General features: G+C 37.7%; 1 protein-coding gene across 1 annotated transcript in view; it reads left to right on the top strand.

The window, feature by feature from the left end:
* LOC119791352 (MDM2 binding protein) overlaps positions 1–23,825 on the top strand; it is a 42,498-nt gene that overhangs the window by 11,594 nt on the left and 7,079 nt on the right. The window contains exons 9-17 of the mRNA XM_038297423.1: positions 374–468; positions 2,679–2,745; positions 2,928–3,045; positions 3,441–3,617; positions 8,612–8,725; positions 10,537–10,692; positions 23,014–23,107; positions 23,185–23,343; positions 23,708–23,803. Of these exons, the coding sequence (XP_038153351.1) occupies positions 374–468; positions 2,679–2,745; positions 2,928–3,045; positions 3,441–3,617; positions 8,612–8,725; positions 10,537–10,692; positions 23,014–23,107; positions 23,185–23,343; positions 23,708–23,803 (1,076 nt within the window). The remainder of the gene's footprint in view (positions 1–373; positions 469–2,678; positions 2,746–2,927; positions 3,046–3,440; positions 3,618–8,611; positions 8,726–10,536; positions 10,693–23,013; positions 23,108–23,184; positions 23,344–23,707; positions 23,804–23,825) is intronic.

The following is a 23,825-nucleotide window of genomic DNA, read 5'->3' as shown; positions in this document are numbered from 1 at the left end:
TCTTTAGCAAGGTCCTAAACATGGACTTTTGTCTGATATTATAGCAGTTATTACAGCAGTGACAGTATTACAGTGGAGACGGGGGGATCTCAAGTTAACCAGCTGGTCACTTGGCAGACAATCTTCTGTTTAAAGACACTATTTTTTTCTTGGAAGCAGATGGTGAAAAGTCAGAGGCTATAAAACGACTGTTTATGCTCGACTCTGGGAAGCTCAGATTTACCCCAAGTTTAAGTGTAACATGTCCCTGCTCTGCTTACTGGAATTCATAGTTTTATACATCTCTTATTCTGTTCTTTGTATTTTTATTTTTTTTAAGATATATTTTCTAAATGTTATTCCCACTTATCCCATATCCATTTTGGCTTTGCAGGTCTTCCATTACTATGCTCCAGTTCTAGACATGGTTGAGCTGGTTGACCTTTCAAACCTGCCCACCTTCCTGATGTCCAACGCAAAGTTTGAGTTGTATCCTTCCTATTGATTTTTTTTCTTCCTGCATATCTGCATAATTGGCATGTAATCTCCCTACACAGTCATCGCACAGGTTAGCTTGTTTATTTATTTTAAAGCTACAGTGTGTAATTTTCAGCGACATCTAACGTCCAGACTGCAGACCGCAGCAACATGAACATCTCCCCCCCACCGCTTCTCCCCCCCAACAGTACGGCGAGTGTTACGGGACCTTCTCAAGTGATGAGGTTTGTTTACATAGATAATTTTAATACTGCCATCTATTGTTCAGTACCGTCTCAGTTCATCTCTCTCAACTTGCAGTAGTTACTTCGTGCGTAATGGGCGATCTCGCAATCGCTAGTTTATTGGCTCTGCGCTGCCGTAGCGCAAAGATGTCTGCCTCCATGGCTGCGAGACCCGCTCCTATGTAATTATAAATAACGGATTCTAAGGCAACGCAAATATTAAGGTTAAGAGGCTGAGCTCGTAGATGATGATAAATAACATAGTTATGTATAATATATTACATTTCTGACTGTATATCCCTGTAATTATTACACATTGTAGCTTTAATTCTTTCCTCATTAGAACTGAAATACTTCAATACTTTAATTTCCTGCCTAGTTCCTAAAACAAGACAGATGATATAACTTATGTTCACCCTTAAATGGGCAACGTGCACCAGGAGATATACTCTCTTTAACATCCTGTACGGGCTATTTTAGAAGGTTCTCTCAAATCCAGTTGTCAGTGATCAAAAGTCTTGTCTATTATTAGCATGTATATCAAATGACTTGGTTCAAGCCACCTTGCATCATTTCATCAGCAAATGTCATGGCTGCATGTGATGGCAAACCTGCTTCCTTGAGACTGAGCAATAATATATTAATCATTTATTTTCAGCGAAAGGGTAATATAAATTCTTAAAATTTATTAGGACAACTGTCTTAACATCATGATGAAGAAAATGTGTTCCAACCATGTTTGTGGTGATATTTAGCAGCGTTTGAAATGTATGTACAGTATCACGTTAGATACGTTGCCAGATTGGGGGTAGAAATCTGGTAAATGTGCAGTATTTGAAATTTTGCTTTAAACTTGAAGGCATGTTATTAATTACCAAAGTACCAGATTTTACCAGATGCCATTATAACAGTTATAATGTTATAATGGGCACAGTTATTACCTTGTGATTTGGCGGATCGCGCAGAATCGAGAAGGACGACCACACAGACAGCGGGAAAGGCCTACCAAGGACCAATCACAGTTGCTTTTTGTCTGCGCACTTCAGCTTGACGTCTGCGCGGGTTTGGGACCGCCCGACGAGTAGTCCGAATTTTTTTGAAGTGCGCAAAAACGAGAATATTTCATTCATTCCGATCTACGGTGTTATTTCAGTGTTCCCTATTATTTTTTTTGAGCAGAGTATATATAATCAATGTGGAAATATGGGTAAAAAGAGACGAGTAATAACATTAAATATTTTTTTCTAACTTATTTAAGCCTGTTTAAGGGTTAAACTTCATATTGTAATTTCTGGGAATATTTCAATTGCTTTGGACTATACACAGATGACAGATGGTAGAGCTTTCATGGTATATATTTGAAATAGAATAGAAAATCCCTTGATGGTTCCACAATGGGGAAATTGTGTTTACATCAGCAAAGGTTATAGTAGAAGTGGTCAAAAAATGTGCACTTTTGAAAATTGTATGAAAAAAGCCCTCCAAAGCATAACATTGCTCAAAAATGAGTTACATTTCTTTTCTGTGTTACTCCTCCTGGCTATGTGTCTTTGCTCCATCTTTTTAAAACAGTTTTTTTTTAAGGTTGAGTATTGCAGTGTTTTATGAGAAATCTCACATTTAATTGAGTAATTACTTCCATATTAGTTATAATCATTTCTTCCATTATGAACTCTCATTAATACCTTAAGATTAGACACACACTCCAAAAAGGACCCATTCAACCAAAACACAAAAATCTTTTTTTTTTTTTAGTCACATCATTCCCAGTGAGCCCAGACAGTCAGACATTTCAACATGATCTCTTTTGGCAAAAAAACATGTGCCCCTGATAACCAATAACATGGCTGTTATGACCTAGACAACTTTAATTGTAATTTTATATACAAAACAAATTTTCATCAAACTGCCGTCCACTGGTAAAATGTAACTAAAGCTGAACTAATTTTGTGCCAATCCTTAACAACAAACAAATAGAGGACTGTCTGGGAAGTCGCTCAAAGCCAAGCTTCTCTTGGACCAGCTGAGGGCTCTTCGTGGAAAGGTATTTCTAACTGCTTGTAATGTACATGTACAAACCCTTTAAAAGATTCTTTCCTCCATTTATTTTAATATCCAGACATGTATATACATAAAATGCTTTCAAATCCATTTGTGAAAAGGATGCATTTTACCTTCCATTCAAATGACTTAGGTTGTTTTTTTTTTTTTTTTACTTTGTTTTAGGTCGGAGCTTTGTTCAGCCTGTCCTGTTCAATCACTCCCATTGCCCAGCCTCCCGCCAGCCAATTAAGCTCGCAGCGCTGGAAGGAGTGTTTATCCCGAACCCCAAAGTCCTTTCTTGGTATGACTTTGGGTTTTTTAGCTGTAAAATAAAGGACTTTTCGCACCTGGGATATGCTGTGACATATTCTGAAATCAGCAGCAGCTAAACTAAATTATTGAGGCACTTTATAGCCTTGCAGGGGGATGTACTGAATTATTGTGGAAAATCAAACAAAAATGCCTAGCATGTCTTGAAACTGTAAGAGTAAAGAATGCAGTAAATGATCACCATCACCTTCACCTAGGGTACATTTACATTTTTACAGAAAAATTGGACAAAAGAGTTACAAAACCAAACTGAGCAGACCTTTTTTACAATTCAAAGTGAAAGAATGTCATGCAGAGGAAATTTCTCTGAAAACATCCAAAACATTTTTTTCTCTGACTTGACCCTCTATATATCTTGTCCTGTAGTGCCTGATGTAGAGGTGAAAGGTGAGAGCGCTGTCTACTTCCTATTGGTCCAGGGAACTGATGACGCCGGCTCTGCTACCTGCAGGGTCAGGATGATGCATTCACACAGTCAACTCAATGGTGCTGCTGCTATGGCAACCATCTCCAGCTGGTTCAGGGAGAAGCATCTTCTATCAGGTATTTTATGTGACATGGCTGCTGAGGTTTTTTTGAGTTTGTCAAAATGTATTCAAATAATGACCTTCATATGTTTTTATTTCATGTTCAGATTGAATTCTAATATTAAGTGGACAGGGCTAGTTTACTGGCTGATGCATTATATAATAAATTGTCTCCACTCATGTATCCCACTTTAATCCCCAATCCTGCAAAGACCTTCACCTTGTGTTTTTTTTCGTTAATCCATTTACACGCAGCACTTTGCACTGTACCATTGCTGCTCTGTAAATGCAGCACATTATGTTCACACTTAACACTCTTCTTTACACACTAAGTGGAGATGTTCCAAACAGATGCCTTCAATAGGCCTACATCCAGGGGTCTTTGTCACTTCTAAAGGCTAGAAACTGAGCAGCCTGTAGTTAGCTCTATGTCTGACTTGTTTTCCTTGGAAGCAACTGGTCTTCTTGGTCTCCAGACCACTCTTTGATGTTCTCAGCTCGCACTCTACCCAGCCTTTTCTCAGTGTCAACATCAAGGAGTCTGAATTTATTTCAGAACCAGTCAACACCCTGGAAATATAAAAAACATATTTTTAAATATCTTTACTTTTTTCTGCTTTCATATGTGATGATTTAATTCCAAGGAATAATGTAACTCATTGTTAGTAATATTGTTGTTACTGCAGTCACTTATCCGCCCAGACCACATCCCTTTTCCCGTTCCCAGCTTTACAACTTCTTTGAAATCATTAAGCTACTCAGCCATTTTTAATTACATATTTTTACCTATTTGCTGAAAACGTCATCATTTTTTTTCATCTCTCTTTCACAAATCAAAGTAATTCTTGCTAGAAGAAAGTCATATTGATTTAGGTCTGTAAGGTGATTTGCAGCCGACTTTTATGTGATTTATCAAGAGAAGAAAATCTATATGACTTAAAAAAATGTAAAATTTTCGGCATAATTGAATAAAATATTTGATTTTTAAAAAAGTGAGGACTTGAGTGAGTAGTAAAAGACAAGAGTGTTGAATTAGCACAACTTAATTTTTGTAAATGCTGCTGACTGCACACGCCAGCTCCTTCCAAATGGTAGGATATAAAAGGTTGTCCACTACAAGTGTGCCTGTACTGACATGAAAGGGTGTCAGTGCAGGTTCAAGTGGAACAGAGTGGTTAAATGCAGTCTTGTTCCGGTTTATTCAGTGACCGATAGAAAGCATACAGGGGTGAGTTTATTGGCTAAGCTTGTGGTAAAAACATCCATCACATACAGCATACATAAAGTCTGAAACGGCCACCCCTTGTATGCAATGAATTCAGCTTTTATTTTGTAAAATAATTTTTTTATATCTCTTATTTAAAGAAGAAAAAGGTCCATCTGGACTTCACTGAGACTTAATTCCACCTTATTTCTTTGCAGCTGCCTTAAACACACCTACTATTCTTAAATAATCATAAATTCTTAAATAAACAATATTGCGTTCTTGGTCATTTTGGATGTGGAACATCAATTGTTTCTTCTCTTTTTTTTGCATTTCCCCTTTTTATGTTAATCACTGCTCCTCTGTGGTTTTAAAATAGCTAATTTTAGCGGATAATGTCATTCAGCTGGCGCCTTCCAGCCAAGATCTACAGCATGAGCTGGAGTGGTTTGCCAGAGAACACCAGGAGTGGCAAGTTGCCACTAGTGCCCTATGCTCTTCACAGAGTGAAGCAGGTTCACACTAAGCGGTTTGAGTGGTTTACAACTTGGAGCAAAGCAGCCAGAATGAAGAGCAGCTCCTCCAAGTCCTTGGTTCTCAATTCAGAAAGGGTGTCTACAGGTTAAAGAGGAGTTCTTGCCTCAAGTGGAAAAGTTTACATATCTTGGGTTCTGTTTGTGACTGAGGGAAGAATGGAGCAGGTGATCGACAGATATATTTGTGAGGCTCTTGTTTTAACCGGTCAGTCTACATTTCTGCTCTCTATGGTTATGAAATTTTGCTAAAGACCAAAAGAACAAGATCTTAGATACAAGCGGCTGAAATAAGCTTCCTATATAGGGTGGCTTATCAGTACCTTTATTTAAGGGGGCGAGTTCAGCCATCTGGAGAGGCTCAGAGTAGGGCAGATACTCCACATTGGGAGGAGTTGGCCAAGGGGTCCATAGGAAACAGTGAGGGACTATGTCTCTCTGCATCCCTGGAAGATCTTAGGCATCCCCCAAAAGAGCTGGATGGGATCTCTGGGTTTCGTGGTCACGGTGTTCGGTTCGGTATATGTTGATTGTTACACCAAAATCCCATAAAAATTAATGAAAAATTCAAAAAAATTAATGGATTGTAATTATTTTTAATGATCCGCGGAAACCCTGGATAATTTCCGCATGTTTTGCTGCTTTGAATTTAATCATCTTGTGCATGCTCTCTACGATGAGCACGCGCGAGATGATTAAACCTTCAACCTTGCATGAAAGGTTTTCCAGGAACTCAGAGCAGAGCGGACGGGAGCCACAGCGGAGGCTGTAGGCTTTGCTGGTGCGCAGCGGGGCGGGGCAGAGCGGAGCGCTGACGGAGTATGTGGGATTTCGGGGTTAGCATGACATGTTGGTCATGTTGCTGTTAGCATAAACAAAACGTGTTGCACAATGCTTGCACACTGTTGCACTTTTATCCACAACTTTCTTTCCGCCGTCATCGTCGGTCAGTCTAAATGCAAAGCGGTCCCATACAGCAGACCTATAAAGTGCTGCTGGCGCGTCTTCCAACTCCTGTTCTTTCCCACTCGCCATACCCACACAATTCTCCACAACACCTGATTTTTTTCTGCTACATTCGGCTACGCTGCTTCGCTTCTTCTTCTTGCTTACTACTGGTGGTTGGCTTTGGTCGCAGTACCGCCACCTTTTGCTCTGGAGTGTAAACGCGTCGCCTATGAGAAAAAGGAGCAGTGCATGAACCGAACGCAACACACACGAACCGAACCGAGACAGTCGAACCGAACGGTTCGGACGGTTTTCATAAACCGTCCCATCCCTAATAAACATATATATATATATATATATATATATATATATATATATATATATATATATATATATATATATATATATATATATATATATATATATATATATATAATACATCCATATCCATGCACCTTTTTCTTCCTTTGGCACCTCTTTCTTTTCCTTTGACTATTTGAGCTGATTTAATGAGTCAATTTCTCCACTTTGAGTAAAATACGGACAATCAATCAAAAGTTCTTCACATGCCAACCTTGTAACCTGTATTAAGGTGGAAGTGCCATTGTTGCTCACCACTTTTGCTTATATCTGGACTCAACAGATTCCCTTGAATAAACCAACATGTCCCATTTTTTTTTCCCTCTTTCCTCCTCCTCATGTCTTTCAAACCATGTTTGCTGGTATTATTTCTGTCATTTTAACAATATAATTTGAAAAAGGGTTTAATAAGGACTATTGAAGTAGAGGAAGGACGCCCTTTAGAATTGGAGTGACTAGATTGATGGTCTGGTTTTGCTATGGTCACAAATATCTAGAAAAGTGGACGTGGAATAAAGTTTCTCTGCCTTCTATCTGGCTTCACATGAGCTCTCAGTCCTGCTGTGAAGTTCCCCAAATGGCTTGTTACTGTTGCTAACATTTTATATAACCTTGAAGACATTCTTTTGTAGTTTGAATGCTTTGAAATGCAAAGTGAGGCTACGAAAGGTGCCCTTGGGATTGCCGGAAAAATCTGAATCAGAAGTTTTCTTTGTGTACTGTACCATTTTTACAATAATTTGCGGTCAAATTCACTACCTCAGGTTTCCTAAATCCTTACCTGACATTACTGATTTTGGCCTGTTCTGATATGTCTCTTGAGATTAATAAGCATGGTTTAAATTGTACTTTTTTGCCAGGTTTGCAGTTTTTCTTACAGAAATACATTTCTTCAGGGGCATTAATTTTTGTTTTTTTAGTGATACTTACAAGTCCATGAAATTATCTTGAAACTTCTTGAATTTTTTGTGGATATTTAGTGGCCAATTATTGTTCTATTCTCTAATCTGAAATGGCCCCAACAATCCATCCCTTCTTATGAGGACCTGAAAACAACTTGACTGTGGAGGAGTAGAAGAAAGTGGCTCATCTGGTGACAAGAGCCAAACTTATATGATGATACATTTCTTAACATTTTGTTGATACGATATAATTTAGATATCATTATAAACGATGTGAGTCCCAGAAGAACTGCCACCAGGAAAGGTTCAAGCATAATCCTGTAGAAACCTATGAACATTTTTATGCCAAGTCCATGAAACTCTCATAACATTTATAACTTATTGTTTAAAAAATATCCAAACATACAAGCTCAATGGATGGAATGCACGTTTAACCAGGTGACCATCTCTCCCTCTTAATATTTCCTGCTTCTTTAATCATCTTAATCATTGTCTGTGAATTAAAGGACTCCAGAGTGGAAAGTGTGCTGCTTTGGTTATTGTTCTGCTGTCAAACTGCTCTATAACTTCATGGCTATTTCCAGCCAGTTAATACAAACGATTAAGGGTGCAAGAATGTTTTTTTAGTAACAAATGTTTTATGCTTAAAATGACATTGACAATCCTCAGATCTGAATCTAAGCTCGTTGATTTCCTTGATAAGTCTAATCCTCACATTAAATTGCATATTCTCGTCTCTCCTTGCTTTGCCAGCAAAAAGACAAACCACTCACTGTAAGGCAGGGGTCTTAATGTAGTAATACCTAATTGATTTAAGTTTTATTATGGTTTCTTTAAATGTTTCCTCATCTGACAAGGTTGTATTTTTTTTTACTATCAGGTCACCTTGATTTAAAAAAAAAAAACTAACAAAAAACCCCCCAATAAAATAAACTTTAATAAGCAGTTGAAGACAAAACTTCAACAAAATCAAATCCTTCTTTGATAGAAAATATAATCCACAAGTGCATTCATTATTAAATCCCTTCTTGTTTAATTTCCTGTTTATTTTCTTTTAAAACAGGAGAAGCCGACGGGAACTTCCTCCATCCTCTGACGTGTCTCCAAGGAGATTCCCTCATGAAGAGGGAGAGAAAGGTGGCCCAGGTTCAGGCGCAGGTTCTCAAAGAATATCTTAGTAAGTGGAACACTTGAAAAAACATGGAAATACAAAAAAATAGTGCAGCATAAACCAAGAAACGATTTATTGAGTAATCCTGTAAAGCAGTTGTTCCCAAAATGAGGGGGTTGCAATGTAAGTATAGTGGGGAGGCATGATAGAAATGATTTGAATAAGTGATTCATTTTGAGAGGTATTTTAACAAAACATTGAAATGAACAGTTTAATAACAATAGTTACACTTTAAAAGTGTTTAGCTTTGTGATGTAAACGAAATGATAGTTGTTTAGTTTTTAGCAATACGTAATGTACAAAATTTCTCTTGTGAATTAAAGGGAAGCGCTGCTGTAGAGGATCAGTTTAATCATTGATCAGAGCCCAAAATTGATGCAGCTTAAGCAAAATAACAGAAACATCTTAACATTTTTGATCCACATAAACTTATGCTTATCTTTTCATTATCAATTATTAAAAAAAGAACAAAATTAATCTGTACTTATCTTCCAGCACCAAATATTTTTATTTTTAATGTATAAGTTAAAAAAGATATCTATTTAGAAAATATTCTGCTGGAGCCATTTTTAATTCTCTGCTGAGATAATTGTGCTGATCATGTTGATTCTAATCATGCAAATCAACATGATCAGCACAGTGGTGTCAGTTTGTAAAACCAGCTGGTAGATACTGTAGGGAGAATTTCAGTCAGATTACATAAAAAGCCCCCATTGTTCTGCTTGTATAAAATTGGTATGAATGTTTTATTCATTTTAGCTGGTTGAAGAAAAAATGACAGATGTTGTTTACTGGATGACATTTCTATACAACTATAGAAGATTAAAGCAAACTGAGCTTCATGCCTTGGAAAAAGCATTGGAGCTTTTTAAAAAGGCCATGGGCAGAATGCAAGCCTCTGACAGACTCCCAGATTTAATGAAATTTATCACATTTCTTTCAGACACGACATTAAATAGTAAAGTAGCAGAAGTTCTGACATTTGCTTCTGATTTTGATGGCAGCTCTCGATCTTTGATGGGCCTTTTTTGCTCATCGCCGTATTTCTGCTGTGTGTGTTTGGTGAGGGAGGGCTCACGAGAAGAGCTGAAGCCTGTGTGTTTCCAGAGCTTTATTTTCCATTCTCTTAATGTTTTCCCAGCTCTTTGTTAACCATTAAATGACAAAAATCCCTCTAACTCCTACTCTATAGATTTTGCAAGTCCATAGAGCATAGATAATCTTTATGTTGCAAAAACTATTTCATCTCTACTGTTTTAAAGCAGCCTCCTCTTTAATGTTGTTGTTTAATCCTGCTAATACCATGTTTAGCTGATTCTGTTTTCTTTATAAAAACTATTATTAAAAGAGGTCAATTTCTTCTAGCCTGCTTACTGAGGTCCATCATTACTTATCAGTATTAAAAACAGAGGAAACATCTTACTGTGTGTGAGAGAGGAATCTGTACAATGCAAAAACAACCCAGATATAAGTCAACATTTCTTAAATTGTGTTGGTAAATAGGATGATCTGCCTGTTGAATTAGTATTTTTACTCTTAAAGTAAGATAATTAGATAATATGCACTTGAAATAAAACAATAAAATTGTTTTTTCTTATTTTAAATATAAATTATCTTGTTCCATTGGCAAAGTGTCTCACTTCTTCAGTTCAAGAAAAGAAAACGCACTTATTTTAGGAAAAAGGAAAAACTCTTTTAATGGGGTTACTTTGTAGAGAATGATCTTCACCAACATGCAGCTACATGTTTTTAAAGGAATTTAACTTTATCATGTTGGCTGAACCAAAACCTGCTTCTGATTGTTTATTTCTAACCAGGACAGAAAGCAGAAGCTTCTGGCGTGTGCTCGGTCCCCATCAATCACTTGAAGGCCATACTGAACCTTGCCAGGGAGCAGTACCTGAAGATTATGGACTCCACTCTTCCAACAGTGGCCACATGTCTGTCAAACAGTGAGTCAGCTGAACCTGCAGGTACGAACCAATGAAATCCCACCGACAAGGGGAAAAACACAGACAAAAATTACACACTTCTTTTGTCCTTTCATCCTGTCATGTATAAAAAGTTGAGTTATCTTTATGAGGATTTAGTTTGTTCAGTCGGTTTTACTCTAACTAGAACACAAGAAGCCCACCATATTATTTACTATGCTGGATGCATATTAGCACATCAGCCTTTACATCATGTTAGCTCTCCAGGTGACCATTTTAGGAAAGGTTTTATGGTTTTCAAATAAACTGGAATGAAGGGAATTAAAGCTAAATAGCATTCGTTCTACAAATGTCGCTTTAGGGCTGTATGACCCAGATGACAAGCTGTTTTCGTTTCATAAATGGTGTTGCATTAGTTGGAAATGAGCCTTTGCTTTACTGTCCATCATTATTTTTATTGTGTAATCTTCTGTGCTTGCAGGTTGAGGCCTTTACTCTGCATGTGTGATGGCATTTAGAAAAAACGCCTCAGCTGAGCAATTAATCATCTAAATTTCTCTCAGGAATAGCCTTTTTAATGTGTGTCTTATATATTCTGTATTCTGCACCGCTTGCATAAATGAAGTGTTTCCTGAACATCACACAAGAGAAGCAGTTGAGTTTTTGTCATGTTTCAACCAGTAAGAATAAAGAGCATTATTGATAAGATTTTGACAGTGCGTACAGATGAGCAGACTAAAGGGCAGAGTTTTATTTACCGATATATCCATTTCCATCCTCTGTTAGAGGAAGGGTGGGTTGATAAACTCTTAGGGAAAAGTGTAATCTCTTCATCCAACAAGAAAACTTTCCTCCCTCAGGCAATTCCCTGCGCTTGCGTACATTCCAGCAGTTTGCCAGCATCGTATTCAATGCCGTTTAATGCTCTTCCTGTCCAAGTACAAGAAAATGTGCAGAGCTAGTAATATTATGCCCCGAATTCCTTCATTCAGAACCCTATTCTGCCAAAAGCTCTGCGTGTTGACATGTATCTAGGGAAAGTTCAGATACTCTTCTAATCCATCAAGCAGCTCTGTTGCTTAAATTATACAGCTCATGGCAAAGTCGCTCTGTTTGTTTATGATGCAGCAGCTTCTGCTCCTTGAAACTGCTTTCATGATCTGTGACAGATTTCTTCTCACCTCTGATATATAATGCCACCTGTATAATGCCTTACTTATTCTTTGTGACAGTAGGAATTTTATCTCTTGTAAGGAGCTGTGAAAGGCCATCTATCCACATCTCAAGATGATGAATATGTCCTGCTTCCTTTTTCTTTCTAGTCTGCTGTATTGTATGCTCCAACCTTGAATAACTTATCAAGTGAACACCTGAGGTTGAGTTTCGCAGAGCTCTGGGCAGTGCCTTTTATTTCTGATGGTGAAACAGCATAATTTATATTATGTTTTTAGGTGACAAACCCCTCCAAAGTAATCTGTGTTTGAGGATCTAAAAGAAAGTGATGCACACTGACACACTTAGGAAGGGGAAACATCAACTGATGCTATATGTAACCAAAAATGAACCTAACACCCAGTTAACTTAAATATTAATTAAATGACTAATAGCTAATTATACAGGTAACCAAATAAGCAAATAACAAAACCAAAGCCCTTATGGAAAGATTCAAAAATTCACTGCTCCCCAACGGTGGATCTTTTACCAATCAGGTCTGCTTGGATCAAAGTGAGCCTTTCCACAGGACATCATCAAGTGGGAATGCTTATGCATTCCCACTTATTGTTTTTCACTTTAAATTTTTCTGACTCTAACTAGTCCCGCAGTTTTCAACCGATTTCAACAATTTTGGTATCAAAACGTTCAGCTTGTTCAGGAGAATTGTGCTATGTCTTTTGGTAAAGATATATTTTTTAGTTTATATATTCAGCTTATACGATATTCAGCTTTTTCTGCGGTTTTTTTGTCCCATTGAAATGCATGTAGAATTCTTAGATTTCAGCAAAATTCAGCTAAAACTTTATCATCTTCGACCTTTAACTACTGCAGCATACTTTCAGCTAGAAACACCATTCAACTTTTAAAATGTTTCCGTATCTTTCTGCTATTACTGTTTAACTCAGCTTTTTGCTAACTTTTATAGTTTTGCTTCAGTGAAGCTTCAAACGTTAAAAGAATTTTTACAGATTTTCAGATTTATAATGGAAGTCTATGGACGGAATTCTTCAACTGCTAGAGTGCGTGCTCTAGCTGTTGAGCTGTTCTGGTTTTTCCGAACAAATTCTTCTCACTCCCTCATTTTTCACTCAATTGAAATAAATTATACATCAAAACGTAGGGATTTTTGTCAGGATTCAGGAAATGTAACCCTCATTTGTGTGGCATTTACGGTTTTCCAAAAGTTTGGCCCAGACCGCGAAGAAGTCCAGACTTCCCCAATAGAAATCCAATGAGAGACTTTCCAAAAATCACAGACAAAATCCAAAACGATACATATTTTCATATCGCTCCTATTTCTTAACCATTTCATGTACTAACATGAAACTTGGTATAGAACATCTTCAGACCCTTCTAGCACTCACTTTGAAGGAATTTTTTCAATATCATTTATGGTTTAGCTGTTTAGCTGACTTGTTCGGGCATGGGAAAACATTGATTCTGCGAAAAATCCTCATACTCAGAAAAAACACATTTTTACATCGTCACCATGGCCAAATAGTTTTTAGTAGAAACATGAAAGTTGGCACAGTCGAACCCGAAGGATGGCTGACGCCAACGGTGAAACAAATTTTTGAATACCTTTTACGGTTGTGGCTCACCGCTCGTTTGTTCGGAGGGGAAGTTTTGCTTTTGACAGCTCAGCTCTACCATGGAACTCCATGTTATTTAATGGGACCAGCAGGTGCTACAAACCATTTTATTTCTCCTTCCCATTAAGGTTGTGAATGAGCTACAGCCATGAAAGTTACCCCAGATGGAGACAAAGGATAGCTGTCACTTAGACTGAAAGAATTTTTAAGATACCATTTACGGTTTTTCTTCAGCACTCGTTTGTTCGGAGCTGATTTTCCCACTCAAAAAAGCCTGAGAGGAAAGACACGAAAGTGAAGCGCATTTCTCTCTGTCACTGACAGGTTCGTTAAGCGTTGTCAAGGTAACCAAGCTTCAAAGGGATTTTACCTCTGCCACTTTAAATAGCACATTTTAATCTAATGGAGGGAGACAACACTGATTTAACATTTGGAAATGGACACAATATGACTACTGGCCATGACCCTTCCCTTCACACGCAACCCCGATAGACTTTCAAAATAAGACTCCGGGGACCGTTCAAAATAAAAGCTCCTACAGTAAAGTCATATTTTTTTCCCCAGCATATGGCTCAACATTATGACCCAAACTCAACCACTTTTTAAAAAATGAGACTCTAGGAGTTTTTCAAAACACACCCCACAGCAAATTTCAAAATAAAAGCCTCCCATTGCCACTTCATCTACTGCCCTAATAACAGGGAAAAAAAGTGATTTAACGATTGGAAAGTCATCAAGTATCACTGCTGGGTCTGACCCTTTTCTCAACACACAACCCTGCTAGACTTTCAAAATAAGACTCCACTGACCCTACACAATCAAAGCCTTTATATTATACTCGCGTATTAATTGATGCAAATGGCTCAGCATTATGACCCAAACTCTACCAGCTTGTTTCTATTAGACTCTAGGGACCTTTTCAAAACATACCCCGGAGCGAATTTCACAATAAAAGTCTCCCATTTACACTCTAATACAGCATCTATTCACCCAATAACATGGAAAACCAGTGATTTCATATTTCGAAATGGATTCTATATCACTGCTGGGCATGACCCTTCCCTTGACACACATTCATGATAGATTTTCAAAATAAGACTAAAGGGACTCTACAAAATAAAAGCCTCTTCCTTACACACACAAATTCATTGTGCCGTATGGCTCGTAGCTATGACCCAAACGCAACCAATTTCTTCAAATAACACTACTAAGGCCTGTTGACCACACACCTCAGTGCATACTTCTTAATAAGATTCTAAGATTTACACTGTAATAAAGCATCTGCTAACCTCGTAACATGCAGCCTAAGCCTGCTAACGGTGCTTTCATCACCACAGCGGCTCGTAACATGCAGGTTAGTTTGTTTTGATAAATTCAGCTCTTTAAGTGGTATTAGCTCTCTTTCTATAAGCTTCTCTCTCTGTCCTTCCTCTGCTTCTCATGGTCAGTCTTGCACATAGGTTTGTAGATTTTCAATCCTCTAAGGATGACACTGTTTTCTTTATGCTGATCAACCTACACATTTTAAATCATTTCAAATAGTTTTGCCAAGTCTTGACATTTCCACATATGATTTCAAAATTCTGATACTTATTCAATACCATCTTCCTCAACATTTTATTTCCCATCCTTAAGCTTTTCCTTTTTTGTTCTATCAGAGAAGATTCAAGTTTTTCTTTGTTATTTCTTTTCTGATTCAGCTAATTTAATACTATTTAGCCTATGCTGTGAACTTTGGCTTCATTCTGTTCTCTTTCTAGACAGGAATTAAGCTTTTCTGTTTGCTGCTAATTCATAACACGCCTGACATATTTCTGTGCAGTAGGTGACCCCCCCTTCAAAATTTCTTTAAAAATTTTCTAGAAACTTGGGAGACATTATGTTAAGACCCTTCTAGTGCCCACTTTCAAGACATTTGTTGATATCCTGTATGGTTTGGCTGAACAGCTTTTAAGATGAGTCTGTTTCTGCCATTTTACTGCCAAATGATTCTACCCTACAAAATCTTCAGATGATTCAATTGTTTTCTGCAGTTTGCAGTTTCTGATGACTTCCTATCACATTTTCATATGTTCTTCAGGTAATTTCAGCTTTTTTCATTCAGCAGAAGCATTCTCACTGGCTGTTTCTCCGAAACAGCTTTTTCTAGTTATCAAGTGGGAATGCTTATGCATTCCCACTTATTGTTGTTCACTTCAAATTTTTCTGACTCTAACTAGTCCGGCAGTTTTCAACCGATTTCAACAATTTTGGTATCAAAACGTTCAGCTTGTTCAGGAGAATTGTGCTATGTCTTTTGGTAAAGATATTTTTTGTAGTTTTCGCAATATTCTGCTTTTTCTGCGTTTTTTTTGTCCCATTGAAATGCATGTAGAATTCTTAGATTTCAGCTAAATTCAGCTAAAACTTTATCATCTTCGACCTTTAACTACTTCAGCATACTTTCAGCTAGAAACACCATTCAACTTTTAAAATGTTTCCGTATCTTTCTGCTATTACTGTTTAACTCAGCTTTTTGCTAACTTTTGCAGTTTTGCTTCAGTGAAGCTTCAAACTTTTAAAGAAAATTTAAAGATTTTCAGATTTATAATGGAAGTCTATGGACGGAATTCTTCAACTGCTAGAGTGCGTGCTCTAGCTTTTGAGCTGTTCTGGTTTTTCCAAACAAATTCGTCTCACTCCCACATTTTTCACTCAATTGAAATGAATTTTACATCAAAACGTGGGCATTTTTGTCAGGATTCAGGAAATGTAACCCTCATTTGTGTGGCATTTACGGTTTTCCGACAGTTTGGCCCAGACCACGAAGAAGTCCACACTTCCCCCATAGAAAGTCAATGAGAGCTCTCTGAAAATCCGAAGTGAAAATAAAAAAAAACAGAGTTTTTCGTATCGCTCCCATTCGGGAACCGTTCGACGTAGCAACATGAGCCTTGGTGAAGTTGTTCCTCAGACCTTCCTAGCACTCACATTGAAGGAAGTGGGTCGATATCTTTTATCGTTTAGCTAGGAACAAGGTTTGTTCGGGGGTAACAAATCTGTCCGAACCCCAAATTCAAGATTTTGACAATTATACACTTTTTTACATCGTCACCACACCTAGACCAAATATTGTAGAAATATGAAAGTTACACCAGTTGTAGTCCAAAGATGGCTGACGCTCACGGTGAAAGATTTTTTTGAATACCTAATATGGTTTTGGCTCACCGCTCGTTTGTTCGGAGGGAAAGTTTTGCTTTTGAGAGTTCTGCTCTACCATGGAACTCCATGTTATTCAATGAGACCAGCAGGATTTCTCAAACCTTTTTATTCCTCCTTTACATTAAGGTTGTGAATGAGCTACATCTATGAAAGTTACCCCAATTGGAGACAAAGGATAGCTCTCGCTTAGACTGAAAGAATTTTTTAGATACCATTTACGGTTTGTCTTCAGCACTTGTTTGTTCGGAGCTGATAATCCCATTCAAAAAAGCCTGAGAACTAAGGAACGAAAGTGAAGCGCATGTCTCTCTGTCACTGACAGGCTCGTTAACGTCGTCAAGGTAACCGTGCTTCAAAGGGATTTTACCTCCACCACTTTAAACAGCACATTTTAATCTAATGGAGGGAGACAACACTGATTTAACATTAGGAAGTGGATACAATATGACTACTGGCCATGACCCTTCCCTTCACACGCAACCCTGATAGACTTTCAAAATAAGACTCCGGGGACCCTTCAAAATAAAAGCCCCTACATTAAACTCATATTTTTTTCCCAGCATATGGCTCAACATTATGACCCAAACTCAACCACTTTTTTAAAAATGAGACTCTAGGGGTTTTTCAAAACACACCCCACAGCAAATTTCAAAATAAAAGCCTCCCATTGCCACTTCATCTACTGCCCTAATAACAGGGGAAAGAGTGATTTAATGATTGGAAAGTCATCAAGTATCACTGCTGGGTCTGACCCTTTTCTCAACACACAACCATGCTAGACTTTCAAAATAAGACTCCAGTGACCCTACAAAATAAAAGCCTCTATATTATACTTGTGTATTAATTGATGCAAATGGCTCAGCATTATGACCCAAACTCTACCAGCTTGTTTCAATTAGACTCTAGGGACCTTTTCAAAACATACCACAGAGCGAATTTCACATTAAAAGTCTCCCATTTATGCTCTAATACAGCATCTATTCACCCAATAACATGGAAAACTAGTGATTTCATATTTAGAAATGGATTTCATATCACTGCTGGGCATGACCCCTCCCTTGACACACATTCATGATAGACTTTTGAAATAAGACTAAAGGGACCCTACAAAATAAAAGCCTCTTACTTACGCACACTCATTCATTGTGCCGTATGGCTCATAGCTATGACCCAAAGCCAACCAATTTCTTCAAATTACACTACCAAGGCCTGTTGACCACACACCTCAGTGCATATTTCTTAATAAGGCTCTAAGATTTACACTGTAATAAAGCATCTGCTAACCTTGTAACATGCAGCCTAAACCTGCCAACGGTGCTGTCATCAACACAGCGGCTCGTAACATGCAGGTTAGTTTTTTTGATAAATTCAGCTCATTAAGTAATATTAGCTCTCTTTCTATAAGCTTCTCTCTCTGTCCTTCCTCTGCTTGTCATGGTCAGTCTTGCACATAAGTTTGTAGATTTTCAATCCTCAAATGATGACACTGTTTTCTTTATGCTGATCAACCAACACATTTTAAATAATTTCAAATTTTTTTGCCAAGTCTTGACATTTCCACATATGATTTCAAAATTTTGATACTTTTTCAATACCATCTTCCTCAACATTTTACTTCCCATCCTTAAGCTACTACTTTTTTCTTCAACCAGATAAGATTCAAGTTTTTCTATTTTAATTTCTTTTCTAATTCAGCTAATTTAATACTTTTCAGCCTATGTTGTGAACTTTGGCTTCATTCTGCTCTGTTTCTGGACAGGAATTAAGCTTTCTGTTTGCTGCTAAGTCATAACATGCCTGACATGTTTCTGGAAAGTAGGTGGCCCCACCTTCAAAATTTCTTTAGAACTTTTTCTAGAAACTTGGGAGACATTACATTTAGACCCTTCTAGAGATTTTTTGATATCATGTATGGTTTGGCTGTGAAGCTTTTAAGATGAGTCTGTTTCTGCCATTTTACTGCCAGATGATTCTACCCTACAAAATCTTCAGATGATTCAATTGTTTTCTGCAGTTTGAAGTTTCTGATTACTTCCTTTTACATTTTCATATGTTCCTCAGCTAATTTGTGCTTCTTTTCCTTCTCACAGTTTCTTTCGCTAATTTTTATTATTTCATTCAGCAAAAAAAGCATTCCCACTTTGCTGTTTCTGCGAAACAGCTTTTTCTAGTTATTATTATACTTTCCGTACGTTTTTTGGACTCTTTCAACTCCTTCATACTTCATCCGATTTCAACAAATTTGGTATCAAAACGTTCAGCTTCTTCTGGGCTAGTGTGCTATGACTTTTGGTAACTTCAGCTATTATACTTTTTTAAATATTTAGCTTTTTATGACTTTTTTTGGCCCATTGAAATACATGTAAAACTTCAAAAATTCCACTAAATCTTCAGCTACTTTGCCCTTTAACTACTTCAGCATACTTTCAGCTAGAAACACCATTCAACTTTTAAAATGTTTCCGTATCTTTCTGCTATTACTGTTTAACTCGGCTTTCAGCTAACTTTTACAGTTTTGCTTCAGTGAAGCTTCAAACTTTTAAACAATTTTTACAGATTTTCAAATTTATAATGGAAGTCTATGGACGGAATGTTCAGCAGCTAGAGTGTGCCACTCTAGCGTTTTCAAACATTTCACTCATGCCGAACAGCTTCAACTCACTCGCTCATTTTTTACTCTATCTAGATAAATTTTACATCAAAACGTAGGGATTTTTGTCAGGATTCAGGAAATGTAACTCTCATCTGTGTGGCATTTACGGTTTTCCGACAGTTTGGCCCAGACCACGAAGAAGTCCACACTTCCCCAATAGAAATCCAATGAGAGCTCTCTGAAAATCCGAACTGAAAATTCAAAACAACAGACTTTTTCGTATCGCTCCCATTTGGGCACCGTTCGATGTAGCAACATGAGCCTTGCTGAAGTTGTTCCTCAGACCTTCCTAGCACTCACATTGAAGGAAGTGTGTCGATATCTTTTATCGTTTAGCTAGGAAAAAGGTTTGTTCGGGGGTAACAAATCTGTCCGAACCTCAAAATCAAGATTTTGACAATTATACACTTTTTTACATCGTCACCACGCCTAGACCAAATATTGTAGAAATATGAAAGTTACACCAGTTGTAGTCCAAAGATGGCTGATGCTCACGGTGAAAGAATTTTTTGAATACCTATTACGGTTTTGGCTCACTGCTCGTTTGTTCGGAGGGAAAGTTTTGCTTTTGAGAGTTCTGCTCTACCGTGGAACTCCATGTTATTCAATGAGACCAGCAGGATTTCTCAAACCTTTATATTCCTCCTTCCCATTAAGGTTGTGAATGAGCTACAGCCATGAAAGTTACCCCAATTGGAGACAAAGGATAGCTCTCGCTTAGACTGAAAGAATTTTTTAGATACCATTTACGGTTTGTCTTCAGCACTCGTTTGTTCGGAGCTGCTATTCCCATTCAAAAAAGCCTGAGAGGAAAGGAACGAAAGTGAAGCGCGTTTCTCTCTCTCACTGACAGGCTCGTTAACGTCGTCAAGGTAACCGTGCTTCAAAGAGATTTTACCTCCACCACTTTAAACAGCACATTTTAATCTAATGGAGGGAGACAACACTGATTTAACATTAGGAAGTGGATACAATATGACTACTGGCCATGACCCTTCCCTTCACACGCAACCCTGATAGACTTTCAAAATAAGACTCCGGGGACCCTTCAAAATAAAAGCCCCTAAATTAAACTCATATTTTTTTCCCAGCATATGGCTCAACATTATGACCCAAACTCAACCACTTTTTTAAAAATGAGACTCTAGGGGGTTTTCAAAACACACCCCACAGCAAATTTCAAAATAAAAGCCTCCCATTGCCACTTTATCTACTGCCCTAATAACAAGGGAAAAGAGTGATTTAATGATTGGAAAGTCATCAAGTATCACTGCTGGGTCTGACCCTTTTCTCAACACACAACCCTGCTAGACTTTCAAAATAAGAGTGACCCTACACAATAAAAGCCTCTATATTATACTCGCCTATTAATTGATGCAAATGGCTCAGCATTATGACCCAAACTCTACCAGCTTGTTTCTATTAGACTCTAGGGACCTTTTCAAAACATACCCCAGAGCAAATTTCACAATAAAAGTCTCCCATTTATGCTCTAATACAGCATCTATTCACCCAATAACATGGAAAACCAGTGATTTCATACTTGGAAATGGATTCTATATCACTGCTGGGCATGACCCTTCCCTTGACACACATCCATGATAGACTTTCAAAATAAGACTAAAGGGAACCTACAAAATAAAAGCCTCTTCCTTACGCACACTCATTCATTGTGCCGTATGGCTTGTAGCTATGACCCAAAGTCAACCAATTTCTTCAAATTACACTACCAAGGCCTGTTGACCACACACCTCAGTGCATATTTCTTAATCAGGTTCTAAGATTTACACTGTAATAAAGCATCTGCTAACCTTGTAACATGCAGCCTAAGCCTGCCAACGGTGCTTTCATCACCACAGCGGCTCGTAACATGCAGGTTCAATTTTTTGATAAATTCAGCTCCTTAAGTGGTATTAGCTCTCTTTCTATAAGCTTCTCTCTCTGTCCTTCCTCTGCTTCTCATGGTCAGTCTTGCACATAGGTTTGTAGATTTTCAATCCTCTAAGGATGACACTGTTTTCTTTATGCTGATCAACCGACACATTTTAAATAATTTTCCAATTGTTTTGCCAAGTCTTGACATTTCCACATATGATTTCAAAATGTTAATACTTATTCAATACCATCGTCCTCAACATTTTACTTCCCATCCTTAAGCTACTAATTTTTTCTTCAACCAGATAAGATTAAAGTTTTTCTTTGTAATTTCTTTTCTACTTCAGCTAATTTCATACTTTTCAGCCTATGTTGTGAACTTTGGCTTCATTCTGCTCTGTTTCTGGACAGGAATTAAGCTTTTCTGTTTGCTGCTAATTCATAACACGCCTGACATGTTTCTGGAAAGTAGGTAAACCCCCCTTCAAAATTTCTTTATACATTTTTCTAGAAACTTGGGAGACATTATATTAAGACCCTTCTAGTGCCCACATTCAAGACATTTTTTGATATCATGTATGGTTTGGCTGTGCAGCTTTTAAGATGAGTTTGTTTCTGCCATTTTACTGCCAAATGATTCTACCCTACAAAATCTTCAGATGATTCAATTGTTTTCTGCAGTTTGAATTTTCTGATGACTTCCTATCTCATTTTCATATGTTCTTCAGGTAATTTCAGCTTTTTTCATTCAGCAAAAGCATTCCCACTTTGATGTTTCTCCGAAACAGCTTTTTCTAGTTCTTATTCTGTCCTTCATTCTCCCCCCCCCCCCCCCCCCCCCCCCCATAGCACTGGCAAAACAGTAAACAGAACAAATATTGAAAGGTGTTTAATAGAATTAACTCAATGAAGGTGCTACAATTAGAACGAATGTATTTTGATACTGCAAAATAAATCAAAATGCAAATGCTATCTGTACCACAGTGAGTGTGCAATATATATAAAAAAAACAAACTAAAAATAAAAATGTGTTTGTGCATGGGGTTACCAACTGTGGCTGCAGGTATAGGTATCACAGTAGGTAAGGGCTTCAACTCTTAAAAGACATGTTCATTTACATGTGAGAGAATGTGCTTTGGTTAGCATGCCATATGCAAAAGGACTCTATGAAACATGGTGGTTGCAGCATCCTATGTGGGGATGCATTATAGCATGCACAGGAAAGTAGATGAGACCATGGATGGGGTTACACAAAGGGCAATCCTGCAAGAAAATCTTTTTTAAAGGCTGCAGGCGATTTGAGCCTAGGTTGGAAGTTCATCTTCAATAAAGGTAATGATCTAAAACCTTTTGCTGGCTTTGCATTGGATTGGTTTAGTTTAGAACATATTCCCAGGCTCCCTTCCTTTAAATTAGATCAGCTTGAGTTATTGTCCAATAAACAATGGACATTTTTCAGTTTTTAGATGCGTTAAAGTTTTCAAGGCAAACTAATTCCAGCAGAAAGGGTTTCTACAAATCAGCACTGCACTTCTGAGATTTTGTACTCATTTCACTTTAGCCTGTCATGAAAATACCCAAACAAAACACAATCCAAAAAGGTAGAACTTGTGATATTACAAATGGGGTAAAAGGTAAGGAATGTGCATACTTATGTCATATATTTATCAACAAGTCTACATTTCCTCTCTAGTTGTTTGATGTAAGCTGTTCTGACCACATACATTTATAGGTTTCCACTCAGCTTATTGAAATTGTGAAATGTGGTTTGATGACTCCTACTACTCTTTACATTTGTTCTAACTAAATTCCACATTTTCATTTCAGATTTAAAGGCCAGTGTCCAGCTGCCATCTGACTGGCCTGAGAGAACTGTCCTTCACAACATCGAAAACCTGCAGAAAAGACGGCAGAGGAAGAGGTAAGCCATAGTTTCCTTTAAAATGAGCTCATAATTAATAATTCTGTATACATAATTGATATGTATACATGTTTTAGGCTTGGTCTGCTAGGCCCAGGATCCAGTGAATGCCTGTTGGGGCCCAAAGACAGCCAGAGGGCCTCATCTGCTTTACTAGATGCCAAAGAACTTCTAAAGCACTTCACATCTGATGGCTTGCCTATCGGGGATTTACAACCGCTGGTTATCAGCAGAGGGTAGATTTCAGTGATCCTGTTTCAGATCATTTTTGTTTTTTCTTTTTCTTTTCCCTGGTTTGCTGTAAACCGTCTCTAGAGTTAGAAATAATGTGAAGCTTTAAAATCAGCTTTCAGTTTTGGATACGTAACATTCCCAGATATTCATATAAAAGCACACTCCACAGACTTTCTCACAGTTTGAGCAGTGTTACAGCAGTGTACAGATTTTTTCCCTGTTTTTTCTTAGTGTATCAGAATCAGGAGGACTCAATACAAATGCTCAGCCTTTAGGGTTTGGCAAAAAACACTGAGCATCATCAGTAGATGTGTAAATGAAGCCTAAACAAGACATAAAATTTTACTCTCTTCTTGTTCTCTGCAGTAATAACATGTTCCAGTTATCACCAGACCTGTCTCCCAGAAGGATCAGCAGGATGCCCTTCAGCAAAGCCTCATCAGCTCATTACCATGGCATAGAGTAAGTCTCTATAGAGCCCTCA

Source organism: Cyprinodon tularosa, unplaced genomic scaffold, assembly GCF_016077235.1.
Source record: "Cyprinodon tularosa strain WSP-4 unplaced genomic scaffold, ASM1607723v1 ctg387, whole genome shotgun sequence".
NCBI lineage: Eukaryota > Metazoa > Chordata > Actinopteri > Cyprinodontiformes > Cyprinodontidae > Cyprinodon > Cyprinodon tularosa.
Note: the sequence above shows the minus strand (reverse complement) of the source record. Positions and strands in the feature narration are given on the sequence as shown.